The sequence below is a fragment of the Mus caroli genome, chromosome 10, assembly GCF_900094665.2.
Source record: "Mus caroli chromosome 10, CAROLI_EIJ_v1.1, whole genome shotgun sequence".
Taxonomy (NCBI): domain Eukaryota; kingdom Metazoa; phylum Chordata; class Mammalia; order Rodentia; family Muridae; genus Mus; species Mus caroli.
Window position 1 is genome coordinate 103,666,427 of NC_034579.1, and position 12,809 is coordinate 103,679,235.

The 12,809-nt window shown below is 45.9% G+C and overlaps 1 protein-coding gene across 2 annotated transcripts in view; it reads left to right on the forward strand.

Moving 5' to 3' along the window:
• The window catches only part of E2f7 (E2F transcription factor 7), a 42,457-nt gene that overhangs the window by 7,826 nt on the left and 21,822 nt on the right, over positions 1-12,809 (forward strand). For both annotated transcript variants that reach the window (XM_021174709.2, XM_021174708.2), the window contains exons 3-5: positions 641-919; positions 6,989-7,157; positions 11,117-11,407. In XM_021174709.2, the coding sequence (XP_021030368.1) occupies positions 641-919; positions 6,989-7,157; positions 11,117-11,407 (739 nt within the window). The remainder of the gene's footprint in view (positions 1-640; positions 920-6,988; positions 7,158-11,116; positions 11,408-12,809) is intronic.

Below are 12,809 nucleotides of genomic sequence, written 5' to 3' on the forward strand. Positions count from 1 at the left end.
GGCAAGACACGGGACTCAGGAAATGCAAAGCAATATAAGCAAACAAAACACCAGTCCTTCGCTGTGAATGGTCGAAGGAACACTGCTCAGAAAACATCAGGCAGCTCTCAGGGTAGCTTACAATGGTATTTTGTTGGCTGTTCTCCCTTTAACTAGTCCTGTTGTAAGTTGATTTTGAACATAGAACCACCAAGAACTACCAAAGGACTTTAACGAGTGCTGTTATAGGTTGCTTTTGAACATAGAACTACCAAGGCGTAACCGTTCTTCAATAGCGAATGCAAACCTGTAAGTAGGGTTTTGAAAAATACGGCCCTGTGAAGCAGAAAAAGACTCAGTTGGCCTTCTTCATTTCAGCTATTGCAGGCATCTGTTGGTGACGGATACATTTGTGACTTCCCTTACCAACACTTCATGAAAAATATGTGCAAAAAAAGGTAGCAGATGTAATGGGTTTCCTTGGAGCCACTGTTCAATGCCTGTGGGGCTCTCTATACACTTATCCAGTATTGGTTCTTTCTGACCTTGAATGTGTGGTCTAATCTGGATTTCTAAGTCTAAGTGGAACACACTCTGTACCCTTAAGCAGACAACTGCCTTTTCTTGACCCTTGCTAAAAGGTTCTCTTTGCTTTAAATAGGAAAATATATTTGTCGACCGATCAAGGATGACCCCAAAGACACCGATGAAGAACGAACCGATCGACCTGTCAAAGCAAAGGATCTTCACCCCAGACAGAAACCCCATTACTCCAGTAAAGCCGGTCGACAGGCAGCCGCAGGTAGAGCCCTGGACACCCACAGCCAACCTGAAGATGCTCATCAGCGCCGCCAGCCCAGACATAAGAGACCGGGAGAAGAAAAAGGAGCTGTTCAGACCCATTGAGAATAAGGAGGATGCGTTCGTGAACTCCCTGCAGGTAACGAGCTGCGCTCGAGGGCTTTGTAAAACTTCCCCGGGTTTAACATGATTATTTAAAAGTCGCACAATACCTGTCCGGTCAAACAGCGTTCGTTAAGCATGGCATCGTTTGTTAACAGCTGTATTTTCGCTCAGATTCTTATTTTTCATTATTAATTGCTTTCTTCCCTTAACCAGACTAAATCTTAAAAACAACTAATAGTAATTTGATCCAGTAGAGAAATTTGGATGTTTTTTATATATATATATATATATATTTCTCTGTCTATTTATTTACTATATGTAAGTACACTGTAGCTGTCTTCAGACACACCAGAAAAGGTTGTCAGATCTCATTAGAGATGGTTGTGAGCCGCCATGTGTTTGCTGGGAATTGAACTCAGGACCTTCACAAGAGCAGTCAGTGCTCTTAACTGCTGAGCCATCTCACTAGCCCCTGTTTTTTTTTTTTTTTTTTTTTTTTTTTTTTTTTTTGGTTTTTCGAGGTAGGGTATCTCTGTGTAGCCTTGGCTGTCGAGGAACTAAATCTGTTTTTTTTTTTTTTTTTTTTTTTTAATTTGGATTGTTTATTTACATTCCAGTCCTTACCCCACCCCCTCCTTCCCACAGTCACTCGTCCCATTCCTCCTCCCCCTTGCTTCTGAGAGGATGCTACCACCACCACCAGACCTCCCCCTTCCCTGGGGCCTCAAGAAATTTGAGGATTAAACGCATCTTCTCCCAGTGAGGCCTGACCAGGCAGACCTCTGCTGTATATGTGTCAGCGGCCTCAGACCAGGCTGTGTGTGCTCCTGGCTGGTGGCTCAGTCTCTAGGAGGTCCCAAAGGGCCAGCTTAGTTGAGACTGTTGGTCTTCCTGTGGGGTCACCCTCCCCTTCAGCTTCTTCAATCCTTCCCCCAATTCAACCACAGGGGTCCCCGACTTCAGTCCAATGGTTGGGTGTAAGTGTCTGAGTCTGTTTCAGTCAGCTGCTGGTAGGGCCTCTCAGAGCACAGCCATGCCAGGTTCCTGTCTGTAAGCACATCATAGCATCAGTAATAGTGTCAGGCCTTAGGGTCCCCCTGCCACATGAGATAGATCCCAAGTTGGGCCCGTCACTGGACCTCCTTTCCCTTCGTCTCCTCTCCATTTTTGTCCCGGCAGTTCTTTTAGACAGGAACATTACTGGGTCAGGAATTTTTGACTGGGTTAGTAACCCTGTCCCTCCACTTGGATTTTTTTCTAAAGCACTGCTATGTTGTTGGTTGGTTGGTTGAGTGTGGGTATGTGGAAAGGGCGGGAGGGGTGTGCACAAACACAAGCACAAGTGCACTCTGCTGTCTTAGTCACTGTTCTATTGCTGTGGATAAACGCCATAACTGTCCTATTTTGGCTAACGTGACCCTCTGCGCTATTGTAATGTGCAGGGAAGGACTGTGGAGGTGGTGAGGTCTCACTCTTTAATTTATATTTTTCTCTTATAAAAGAACACTTAATTGGGACCTGCTTACAGTCTCGGAGGCTTAGTCCATCATCATCATGAGGAGCATGGAGGCACACACGGCACTGGAGAAGTAACTTGAGAGGGACATCGTGATTTTATAGACAAGAGGGAGGCACCAGAGCTGGTGTGGGCCCACCCCCAGAGACACACCTCCTCCAACAAGGCCACGCCTCCTAATCCTTTTCAAACAGTGCCTTGCTCCTTGATGACTAAGCCTTCAAATAGATGAGCCTAGGGGCAGTTCTCATTCAAACCTCTACAGCCTAATGATTTAGAAGGGCGTGGTGGTGCACGCCTTTAATCTCAGCATTTAGGAAACAGAGGCAGGCGGATTTCTGAGTTCGAGGCCAGCCTGGTCTACAGAGTGAGTTCCAAGACAGCCAGGGCTATACAGAGAAACCCTGTCTTGAAAAAACCAAAAACCAAACCAAAACAAAAAACCCATAGGGCTTTATACTTAGTAGGCAAGCCCTCTTGCCACAAAGCCACATGGCCAGCCATCTTTAAATCACATTCCCCATGAAGAAGCAGGGCCACTCAAGAAACAGCATATTCATACTGTTTTAAAAGACTTAACAATCAGTCCTTTTCACTCCCACCAAACTTTTCTGAGACCTCCCTCTTCAGAAAAATGACTTGCAAATAAATCAGTCTTTTCAGCTATTTTTTTTTCTCTTTTTGCTGGATTTTTTTTTAAGCTGTAAAATTTGCCTGAAACACAGAAATTGGGAAAGAAAAAGAGAAGGTGTCTCAAATTACAACTTGAAGCTAATAGATCAAAATGAGTGAATTACTCATTTAATCTACTACAGTGGATTCTTCTGGGTAGCTCGATACAAATCATGCAGACCTGAGAACAATTGCTTTATGCTTAATGCCAGAAGTGGTTCATAATTCCTCTTGCTGTGTTGTCTGTTCCTCAGCCTCCTCTCTGGATTTTGTATGTTTTGACAATCACAGGAAGCCCAGCTTCAGAGACTGGGCTCAAATCACAAGGGATTGTGGCTAAGTGTCAAGCCAATCTGCTATAAACGAATGAGACTTGATTGAGCTATTCTATTGGGGTTTAAAGCTTTGTAAAATTGAAACTATTAAAATGTGTGGTCATCTTGGGTTTTCGTTTTCTTTTCATGTTTTTTGGGTTGTTTTGTTTTGTTTTGTTTTTTTCAGGACAGTGTCTTAGCATGTCACTCTGGCTATCCTGAAACTCACTGTGTAGAACAGGCTGGCCTCGAACTCACAGAGATCTACCTGAGTGTGCACCCAAGTGCTGGGATTAAAGGCGCGTGCCACCATCCCTGCAGGGTTTGCACCTTCAGTCAGCACATTCTCCAGAACCATTTATGTTTTTGTCACAGTTATAGATCTCCTTTCATTGCTATGCAGTGATCCACTGTGTGAGCAATGTAGCTACCTGTCTCTCCTGTCTGCAGTCATTAAGGTGTTTTGCAGTTTGGGGCTGATACAAATTTATGGTTTGTTCATACCTCTTAGTGTGTCTAACTCACATCTCCTAGAGCAGAGGTTCTCTCAAAATTGTATTTGGGAACGTCTTCGTACCTAAAGGATCTTTCAGAGGGCTTCTGTATGTCTGTCTGTCTGCTTGTCTGTATGTGGATTGCATTCATGCTGTACCCACAGGGGCCAAAAGAGGGCATCAGATTCACTGGAACTGGAGCTGCAGGCAGGTATGGCCTGCTCCACGTGGGTACTGGGAATCGAACCCAGGTCCACTGCAAGTGCTCTTAACCACTGAGTTATCTCTCCGGCTTCCAAATTCCTTCCTCAGCAATACTAAGATGTTTGCCAATTACATCCCATTCACTTGTGAGTGATTTCAAGAGATTCGAGTGATTACAAGATACATTAAGTACAAAAATAAGCATTAGATCATTTTCTGTGAAGCCAACACTGAAGACATGGGAAACAGACATAGAAACCTGGCCTTTTCTCAGCAGCATAGGTATCTCATCAACTGATAAAACTCAGTCTGGCCACCACCTTCAATCCCAGCACTCGGGAGGCAGGCAGATCTTTGTGAGTTTTCAAGGCCAGCCTGGTCTACAGAGTGAGTTTCAGGAAAGCCTGGGCTACACACACACACACACACAAACTCTGTGAAGTCCTCAGTAGTTTTTAGGAACAAACAGTGATCCTGTGAGCACAGAGTGTGAGAATTACTGTATTTCCCGTTAGTGGATGGGCCATCATTGGCCATGCATTCATTCACGGGGCGTTGGGTGCCACTTTGCTCCCCAGGCACCTGCCTGTCTCCACTAGGCTTGTGAAACATTGATTGGCCCATGTCTCCTCTGCCGCTGTCACTCATTAGTCTGTCAGGGTACTGGTGTCTTCATGTGACATCCACTGGTTTTTTTCTTGACTCTCTCTCATAAGATTAGACAGTCCACATGATTGCCGGCCACCGTGGATTTTTTCCTCTTCTGTGTGATGCCTGTTTGTGTGTGCCCATTTGTATTGGATTGCTATTCTTTCTCATAGTGATTTCTAGGAGATGATTTATATTCTAGACACTAAATTATCATTTGTTACTTGTGTTATATGACACATATATCTTGGTTCCGTTGGGTTTGTTTTGTTTTGTTTCTGTTGGTTCTCAGCTCACAAAGCTCTTAAGTTTAACATGGTTTTGTGTTAGGGCCTTTCCTCTTTCTTTAAGATTTTTTTTTCCATCCTAATTTATTTTTAAATATATTTTCTTCTGCTTTGGTGACCCCCAAACATAAAATTATTCTGTTGGTACTTTATAACCGTAATTTTCCTCCTGTCCTGTTATGAACAGTAATGTAAGTATTTTTAGAGACAGAAGTTTGCCAAGGGTGTGGCAAAGCAGAGGTTAAAAACTGCTGCTCTAAGATCTTGAAAATTTAATTAGATTTACTCCTAAAACCCTTATCATTCTCATTGATGATAAATAGTAATAAATCATAATTCTCATGATTATAAATAGTATCTTTTGAACTTATTTTCCCTTGCTGTTCAGGAATGCAGCTTGGGTTTTTGGTCGGTTGGTTGGTTGGTTTTGTTTATTTGGGTTTTTTGTATGTGTTTTGTTTGGGTTGGGTTGGGATTTTTTGGTTTTTCAAAACATGGTTTCTCTGTGTAGCCTTGGCTGTTCTGGAATTCTTTCTCTGTAGACCAGGCTGGCCTCAAACTCACAGAGATCCACCTGCCTCTCTGCCTCTCAAGTGCTAGGATTAAAGGTGTGCAGTTTGGGTTTAAAACATGTCTTCTCGTACTCAAACTATCTCGCTAATTCCTCTAATTTTTCAGATTTTTTTTTTTTGAGAGAACGATCATAATTCTTTTCAGGATGAAGAGGGTTTGTTTGTGTTTTCCATTCCTTTGCCTCAGTTTCTGCTTACTGTCCTAACATACTTACTAGGATTTCCCACATAACCCAGAAAAGGCCCAGTGACTTTGGGTATCTGTCTTAGGGTTTTACTGCTGTGAACAGACACCATGACCAAGGCAACTCTTATAAGAACAACATATAATTGGGGGTGGCTTACAGGTTCAGAGGTTCAGTCCATCATCATCAAGGCAGGAGCATGGCAGCATCCAGGCAGACATGGTGCAGGAGGAGCTGAGAGTTCTACATCTTCATCTGAAGGCTGTTAGCAGAATACTGACTTCCAGGCAGCTAGGATGAGGGTCTTAAAGCCCATGCCCACAGTGACAGACCTACTCCAACAAGGCCACACCTATTCCAACAGGGCCACACCTCCTAATTGTGCCATTCCCTGTGCTGAGCCTCATCACAGTATCCTTGTTGCTTTCTCGGCTTTAAGGGAACACTTCCGAGGTTTCTCAGCTAGCCAGATAATTCGCTTTTGTATTTTCATGAATCTGAAACAACGAAACTTATCAAGCGCTTTTTCCTGCATCAGTCGGAAGGATCTGACTCACTGGCCCTGGTGGAGTTTCATGAAGATTTGGTCTATCTTGAACCTATATAACAGTTTTTTGGGTTTGTTTGTTTGTTTTGGTTTGGTTTTTTTTTTTTTTTTTGGTTTTTTTGGTTTTTTTGAGACAGGGTTTCTCTGTATAGCCTTGGCTGTCCTGGAACTCACTTTTTGTAGACCAGGCTGGCCTCGAACTCAGAAATCCACCTGCCTCTGCCTCCCGGGTGCTGGGATCAAAGGTGTGTGCCACCATGCCCGACTATATGACAGTTTTCCAGGTCACTGTATCTCATGCTTTGTCAGTAACAGTCACCCAGAGTCCTGAAAAGCAGATTCTGACACACAGGGTCCAAGATGAAGGCCGAGATGCTACCTCTCCAGCAGGCGTCTGTGCCTGCTGTCTCTGCTGCCAGGGCTACCCGCATAAGAGAGACAAGGTTGGAGCGCCCCGCCCAGGATATCATTCCTGTTTTAAACCTATAACCCTGAATCCCAGCCTCTTGTATTTAAATGAGAAACAGCTTAGTCCAGAGAAGATAACAGGAAGGACATTAAGAGAATTAGACTAGAAGTCATTTCGGACTGGGGTCACTTTGCCAACGGCTTTCCAGCATCAGCAGTTCCGGTGGTGACCATGACTTCTCCCTGCCCCCTGCAGCTTGACGTGGCCGGAGACGGCACTGTGGATGAGTATGAAAAGCAAAGGCCAAGCAGGAAACAGAAGAGCTTGGGGCTGCTGTGCCAGAAGTTTCTAGCTCGCTATCCAAGCTACCCCTTGTCAACGGAGAAAACCACCATCTCCCTAGATGAGGTCGCCGTCAGTCTCGGTATGTATCACCCCGTTGTTGCCTGGAGACCTGCGGGCTCTGACAGCGGGAAGCTGGTTACCTCAGGTGGGCCAGAGGCACCAAGCACTCTCATTTACTAATGGAGGGCCTGTAAGAGGATAAGGACGGGGTTAAGGGCAGAGCTGCCTCCACCATCACCAAATCTCCCTTCATCGGAATTCAAGGAAGCCTAGGCCTAAAGCGCCAAGCAGAAATTCTGGGTCTTTCACCTTAAAAATGTGGGGATCGAAACTGTGGCTTAGTGGTAGAGAATTTGCTTAGCGTGTACAAAGTGGGTTTAGCCGCTAAATCCTACAGGGGGAGAAATGTGTTTAATGATAAAAGATAATATTCTTATATTTCCATTGTAGATTAGTCTCATCTTAAGTTCTTATTTCAGGATCTAAAAAAATAGAAGCTGGGTGTGACGGTACATACCTGCAGTCCCAGTACTTTTGGGACAGAGGTAGGACTATAAATTTGGAGCCATGGTCTAGGGTACTCAGGGAGACCCCATCTCATGAAGAAAATTGTAGATATCTTGCTCTTTAACAATGCTTCAAAGAGTTTGGAGCTAGTATTACTTCCTGTATAAAACACGGCGTTGGACTGCCTCCGCCGGGAGCGCCACAGCAAGCCTGTCAGGACAGAGGACGCACAGGCCAGTGTAACTCATAGAGCCGAGCTTCCTAACAAAGAAGAATGCACATGTGCGCTTGTGGCGGGCACACGTGTCAAGTGTGCTGCCTTGCACAGCTGTAAACACGTACACAGCTACTTTGAAAGAGAGACCCCTAGTGGACAAGGACTGCATTTGGTTTCAGGATGATCGACTTATTGACAGTCATTACATAGAATCCCTGATAATCTGGAGGTTTAAGGAGTATCCCCTTAAAAACAAGGAAGTTTTACCTACGGGGGAGTATTTGAGGAGAGGAAGCTAAATGAATGGCCAATAGTTGGTGTTTCATAGCTCCCTTTGTTCCATAGCCCAGAGAAGCATGGCACAGTTAGCAGGCTGTCAGTGGGAGTCACTTGAGTTAATAGCTGAAAAGATTCTGACTGTTAGAAACCTAGTCAGTGGAGAGACTTGATTCTGAGGGGAAGACTGGGGGCTAGGTAGGCAGGTAGGACCTGGCTCTGACCTTTCCCACTTTGTCCTAACTTAAAAAAGTTACTAACCTTTTCTCGTCTGTAACATAAACTTGGAGAGAGGTCACAGAGCTGGGCAGAGAAGATTAACAAGCTTAGCTCAGTCCCGGCAGGAGTCTTGGAAAACAGTCTTGCAGAAAATGAGGGTTAACTACCAGATCATATAGTATTCCCATCGGGGTTCATAAAGTCTCCCCTGGCCCCGCCTGCCTGCCATATACACTCAGTTTCCCCTGGAGGTTTCGCACTGGTACTAGTGTTGCAGAACACAAAGATGAGGCATATAAGGGGAAATTACAGTCCCAGGGAGGATAAAAGAGATTTCATCACGTTATAGCTGCCTGGAACCAAACTACAGAGATGAGATCAACAGATTCCCAATGTCCTGTGACGACACAGACACGCTAAGTAAAACGAGCCACCGTCTCTTATCTTGTGAGATGGGAAAGTAGTGTCTCCCTTGGAACTGTTTTCCCCAGTGACCATCTCTTGGCCTTGAGTCTGAACCCCTTGCCCCCTCCTAATTCGCCAGACCTCCATTTCCCCAGAGATGTGCGGAGTTTGAAGCTGTAGTTTCCAGAGTCTGCTGCGATATAGACTTGACTCTGGGGTTGGTGAAGGAGCACTTAAGGACTTGGAAATAACTCTAGTGAATAGAAAACGCAACAGCCTTCGCTTACACTGAGCTGAGTGGTGTTCTCGGTCGGTTCCTAGGGAAATAATAGACTATAGAAAAAATAGTAGTAATCGCCAAGTCTTTATATGTTCAACTAGGATTATAAGTAGAATTAGTAGGACCACCTCAGAACAAAGGAAGAAAGGAGGCAGAGTGCCTTAATAAAGCCTTCCTTGCCCCAAGCCTCCGAGTAGCCTGTAGGCCCTGAGACCTGCGAGTAGAACTTTATACGTACACAGCTCTGTAAACTGTGAAACTTAGGCATGATTGGGACAGAGAGCAATTAAGCTGCCAAGGGGCTACCACGTCTGGCTTTTACCAAAACAACCTACCAAGTGTCCATTTGCACAATTCTTATTCTCAAAGCTGGCAGACTCTTCCTTCCTTTTCCCTGCTTGGGACTAGACTCCTGGCCACTAGGTGGAGATTAAACAGCTTAGTTATCGAGCATGGACTGATACAACAGCCAGGCATATGGCCGCCCCCAGGGTGTCTCAGTTGCGTTCACTTGACATTTCTAATGGGAAGGTTTGTGGGATGGTGCGGGCTACACAGGATGTGTTGCTATGCGGAAACAGGCTGGAGAAGAGAACCAGACAGCCCTGCGCAAGAGGTTCCTGCCAGAACCCTCCGGCAGGGCAGCCGGCACTGAGCCTGGGGTGAGGGGCAAGCCGGTCGGGAGTGGAAATGTTCTGATTAACCGTGAAATGCCTCTTCACGTGTGTGACAAAGCCCCTCTTCATCCCAGGGGTGTCTTTGTTATTCCGTGTCTCTCTCCCATTATATCTTTGAGGAGCCCAAAGCTACCGTCACTGGGTCTGTTTCTGGGAGTGAAGACAAACAGAGCATCTTTACAGACGATTGGGTTTTCTCCAAAGCCCCTGGAGGCTTTCATGTGAATACTCAGATGAGAGCAAAGGGGACAGTAGGCCTAGGGCCTGTTACACCACAGGATGAGTCACAAACCAGAGATGGTTAGAGTCTGCCTCTACCGTGACTCTTCGTGTTAGCGGGGGTTTTAGGTAGCTCCAACTCATGTAATATTGAGATAAAGTTAACATCTGTTGAGAACCCTTTATATTAATGTCAACAGTTATTTTATAGGATAAGTACTGTACTATAGAAAGGTTAGAGAACTTCCTAGGGTGGGACACTTATAAGGGACAGACTAAGGGTTCATGTCCAGGGAGTCTGTTTCTAGTGCCTTCCACACTTAACTAGCATACATATTTTCAGTAATTAGAAGAAACATCCTACTCGGGGGCGTTCAGGGAGAGGCGGTGAGTTACACAGCCGCCTACACTGAGCTGTGTGCTTCACTGTTGGTCTGATGTTGGCAAATGGTGACTGAGAGGACAAGGAGAACTACTGCCGACCATGGCACATGAGCAGGGACCCCAAACCCTTGAATCTAGGGTTTCCAGTTCAAAGTGGCAGGCAGTGTTTATCATCCAGACTGGTCAGAGTTTGTCTATTAACTGTCACATCAGTCGAACTCCCAAGAAAGGCCCGTACTGTCCGGTGAGGGGATCATTATTGGTACAGTCTAGTTGATGCTTAGTCGTTGCTGTCCATGTGACAGGATTTAGGATCATGACAGGAACACACTGTGAGTGGGCCTATGAGGGTATCCCCAGAAAGACTGAACTGAGCAGGGAAGACCCACCCAGGATGTGGTAGCACGACCCTATGGGGTAGGGTCCCCAAGCGATTAAAATGAGAAGTCAGGGCAAGCTGAACACCAGCCTCGTCTCATCTGCTTCCTGACTGTAACTGTACTCGCTTCTTCCTGTCCCACCACCATGACTGTTCACCATGACGGACTGTCTCCTCAAACTATGAGTCAGCTCAAACCCTTCCTTACATAGTGTTTGTCAAGTATCTTGTCGAAACGACGAGACTAGTAGCCAATACACGTCTGCAAGTTAGGAATGCAGTCCCCACCAGCCAGCTGTCATGTCCCAAGAAGAATCAGCAGGGTCTGTTTGAATCCTCCTCAGGCGGATTCATGGGTTATCCACAATCGCTGGGCATTAACTTGGATGTCAGACCTGTTCGCAGACCCCTTCGGGAGTTGATACTCAGAAACGCTCATTTGCATGATGTATTTTGGCTTCTTCTCCGCAAACAGGCGTGGAAAGGAGACGCATCTATGACATCGTAAACGTGCTGGAGTCGTTGCATCTGGTCAGCCGGGTGGCTAAGAATCAGTATGGTTGGCACGGTCGGCACAGCCTCCCCAAAACCCTGAGGACCCTACAGAGACTGGGAGAGGAACAGAAGTACGAGGAGCAGATGGCCTGCCTCCAGCAGAAGGAGCTGGACCTGATGGGGTATAGGTTCGGAGAACGCAGGAAAGACGGGTCTCCAGACCCCCGAGATCCACACCTACTTGATTTTTCCGAAGCCGACTACCCCTCTTGTGAGTCTGTTACAAACTCGTGAATAATGGTCCAGGGAATGACGGTGCAAGGCGTCAGTGTGACAGCCCTCGGGGAGAGGCACTCTCTCATTCTGTCTGCCAGAGGTCAGAGGGCTCCAGACTGGGCTGCCTACTCCGCCTCACAGGTGACCTCTCTCCTGGTTAGACTGTGAGCCATATACAATAGCCACATACTGCTTGCCTTTGGGATGTCACATGAAAGCCATTATCTTCTCAAAGCATTTTATGCAGTTACTTGCTAGAGTAAATGACCAAGGACAGCAGCCTCTGTAGCTCAATCTGTTAAGACAGACAGATAGACAAGCCCTGCTTGCCTTTGGTGTCATTCAGTTTTTGCTTTGTTTTGTTTTGTTTTGTTTTGTTTTGTTTAATAGATATATCTTCCTTTTTCTTCCTTTACCCCAACTTAACATGTCTCCTCTTCTCGCTGTAAACTTGGTGCCCATAAGTCTCCCATCCTCCTCACTGTGAGGATGGTATATACCAGGCCATCAAACTGGCACTCGGCCTTGCAATATTCGACCCCGAAGGAAGATTATAGTGGTTTTCTTCAGCTCCCCGGCTTAATGCCTTTTAGCCCCAGCCCACGGGGAAGTTCTTCCCCATACAGGCAGAGGAGACGATCATCTCTCAGGATTCTCTACCTGCCATCCACAGCAACGCACCGATAATCAGTTTCCTCTCTGGGTAAAGGCAGGCACCTACTCTGTTAGGGTTCATTCTAGACACTGTGATAACAGAGGAAAATGAGGTTCTTGGGCTAGGGAGCTAGCTAAGGGCCCAAATAAAGTAGGGCACAGTGGCGTGTGCCTATCTATGATGCTAGCACTGGAGAGGCAGAGATAAGAGGGTCCCTGGGACTCTCTGGCTAGTCAATCCAGCTGAATCAGTGAGCTCTGGGTTCTGTGAGAGGCCCCGTCTCAAAAAGAAGATGGATAAGCAATTGAAATTTGACATATCACCCTCGGGGCTCCATGTGTGCACACACTACCCCTACCCGCAAACAGGGTTCTTATGAAAGACATTCAGAAAACAACTGAACCCTAGCCCTCTCCCTTTATCTGCCTGCGTTAATCTTTTCAAAAAGTTGCTTAAGGAAATACTGCTCTGTGGCTTCTATCATGTGATGTAAATATGAAGTGTTATGAGCAATAGAAAATCCCCATCTCCGAGTCCGCACCCGAGATAGGCATTTTACAAGATGCAGGAAAAGCCTTCTGATTTCTTTATGGGCTTATTTTTGTGATGTGCGTCCAGCAGGCTTCTGCCTGTCACTGGATGATCCTTCCATGTGCTGGCGGGGCGAGATAGCTCTGGAAAACTGGTAGCGAAATCTTTCTTGTGGTAAATTCATGTTACAATGATTTTTTTTTTCCTCCCT